Raw genomic sequence first — 2700 nt, 5'->3', positions numbered from 1 at the left:
TATTTCGCTGATTTGCGCTTGCGTGGGAAATTTAAATAACAAGGAACATAGACGAGCATGCGTACTTATATATCTTTGTTCTTAGTTCTACACGGTGATCAATAGGCGGTGTGTAAGTACAAACACAATTCCGTTGAAAAATCTGTGATTTAGAAATTTTAAATGATTCTTTTACAGTAAAAACATAATTTATTGCTCTGTAGCAAGAGTATTATTGGTAGAGTACAAAACGTTTCTGCTTATTCGTGTTTTTCTCTAAACTGAAAGTGAGTATTCTACCTTCGAAAAAGTATGATCAGTGTAGTAGACGTAAAGGATGTTTGGCGGTAAAATATTCGAAACAGTTGAGTCAGTTAACCTAAAAGATGACAGTTTAACCGGTTTAACCTGTTTTAATGTCAAACATGAACGGAATATCGGTAACACACGTTAAAAAATTAAGTAAATATACGCTAGTCCTGTTAATCTTTGGTATGAAATAAGAAGTAAGAAAAGGGAAATGTTTACTGTATTTTTACAGGCCACAATATCGAAGAAATACGATCGAGAGCTTTGGATAATATTATTTCGAAGTACGATCTTGGCTTTGGTTGTGACTGCGATGCCGTAAAAAAGGAATTAATTACGAAATTATTTAATTGGTTTTCATTCGATACTTTTTCGCAAACACAAAAGGTTTTAGATTTATTACTACGGTTGTTAAAGGTATTCAGTCTCCTTAAAAAAAAGATCCTTTGAATTGAATATGACATTTGACGAGCAATAATTGTTACATATTGAATAAGACAGGTGATAGAAGTTATTTAAATGCATTTGGTAAATTAAGATTTCAAAATGAACTTCATGAATTAAGGAGGAAATTGGATTCTGAATGGCACGAAAAATTAAATGAAATTGAAGAAGTTATTCTTAATTCTAATAACCAGCAGCCACTATCAACAAATGTAGGAAATATAGAGGTTTGTTCAATATTATTTTGATAACAGTATATATAAACATATAAGAAAAACAACTTGATTCTTTTTAAGAGTTCCAGCTCTCCAACAATGGGATTTATCAATTATGATAGGCATAGGACACGTGTAAATGATTATGAACATAATAGAAATAACAAAACATTAAGATTACAAAATCCTAGTCTATCTGAAAGTGCCCTTACCATTCCATATACTCTTAATAAGTAAATATCTCTCGTATTACTTTTATAGTATGCCAATTAAAAACAAGTATTCTCATACATGCAATTTATAGTACAGTACCATTTGATTTAACATTGGAATGTGGAGATGGTGCCCCAATATCCAAAACCACGGAAGGTGGTATTAAATGGCTGGTTATGCCTTGGCAACCTTTAGTCACTTCAGACAGAGGAGTTTTAGCAGCAGTGGAAGAGACTCTAAATAATAGTTCAGATACAAATCTCCTACTACACACATGCCAATTCATTACAAATGTTATGATGCAAGATTTTCCTGCAGAAGTTTTTCTTCAAAGACCAGCAATAGTCTTTGTAAATATTCAAGTCCTTTGTTATTTATTTACTTGAACTGAAATTTATGGATATTAATACAAAATTGAATTTTAGATATTGCACAACCTTTTGGAATCTAGTGTAAATATCGCGAATGCTGATCTTCAGATCATAATACCGACAGTATTGAGAACTCTGCAGAAACTAACAAGATCTTTAAGATTACGAATTTATTATTACTGTGAACCATGTATTGCAAATAAGAAGCAGAAACTACTAGCAAGAAATTTAAGCAATAATGTCTATTCATCTTCCGAAACAAGGGATAGTCCTGATGGAGGATTTCCTGAAGCTAATTATCAAGCATATCAGTCCACTGTGAGTATTTATTAAAATTTTGATTGTCAATATAGCTATTATGATCTTGCATATTTTATCCAGAGTACAAGTGAAAGGAGTCAAAGCATATCAGATAATGTAGATGATTCTGTTTTGCAACTGCAACAAATGCTTATACCAACTTTCTGTATCGAGACTTTAAGACTCGTTATATTGCAATTAAGTATGCCTGTTGATTCAACATTTCCACTGAGAAATATTAAATACGTAACTGATTTGATGAATGAACTAGTACAATTACTTATAATCAGTGTCATGCCAAACATTTGGCTCTGCAATGATGAGATCGCTGCAAAAGTGATTGAAGATATGAAGGCATTATTTAACGCCTTAGGAGACGTCATAGAATATTTTAGAAATCATAGCATAATAGATCATTTCAGAATATCATATCTACATCTTGTAACTATTACGATAAAACTCTTAAGTAATATCGTCCCTCTTGAAATATCGGACATCGTTTTTCCTAAGTCACTAAAAACATCAATATGCTTAGCTGTGATGGATGCACCAATTTATTTTTTATATCCGAAATTGCATTCTATATTGCAAGAATATGGACGAGTAAGTGACGATACTTTTTAGAAAATATTATTACATTTAATGTTTAGTTAGCGTGTATATTATGATCTATTCTTTTTTATAGCAAATTCAAGATAATGATGAAGTTGAATACATCAAAATGTTTGATGATACGAGAATAATAATAAAATCGATGAGGGCCGCTATATCAATAATCAAAAACTCCTCCGAATCGTTACATTCAGAAATTTTGAATGCGTTGTATGCTTCAAAATTGAGTTTATCGTATCACAAAAATTACAGTATAA

At 31.3% G+C, this 2700-nt stretch overlaps 1 protein-coding gene across 1 annotated transcript in view; it reads left to right on the top strand.

Moving 5' to 3' along the window:
* The first annotated feature begins 380 nt into the window (after positions 1 to 380).
* The window catches only part of ana3 (rotatin homolog anastral spindle 3), an 8491-nt gene continuing 6171 nt past the window's right edge, over positions 381 to 2700 (top strand). Inside the window, 8 exon segments of the mRNA XM_026819415.1 lie at positions 381 to 441; positions 521 to 705; positions 786 to 959; positions 1029 to 1180; positions 1252 to 1510; positions 1586 to 1849; positions 1913 to 2434; positions 2517 to 2700. The exon segment at positions 2517 to 2700 is cut by the window's right edge and continues 27 nt beyond it. Of these exon segments, the coding sequence (XP_026675216.1) occupies positions 396 to 441; positions 521 to 705; positions 786 to 959; positions 1029 to 1180; positions 1252 to 1510; positions 1586 to 1849; positions 1913 to 2434; positions 2517 to 2700 (1786 nt within the window). The 5' untranslated portion in view covers positions 381 to 395.

This window comes from Ceratina calcarata, unplaced genomic scaffold, assembly GCF_001652005.2.
Source record: "Ceratina calcarata isolate Rehan_Ccalc_2016 unplaced genomic scaffold, ASM165200v1 scaffold151.2, whole genome shotgun sequence".
Classification (NCBI taxonomy): Eukaryota; Metazoa; Arthropoda; class Insecta; order Hymenoptera; family Apidae; genus Ceratina; species Ceratina calcarata.
The sequence above is the reverse complement of the archived record's forward strand: the minus strand, read 5'-3'. Positions and strand labels throughout refer to the sequence as shown.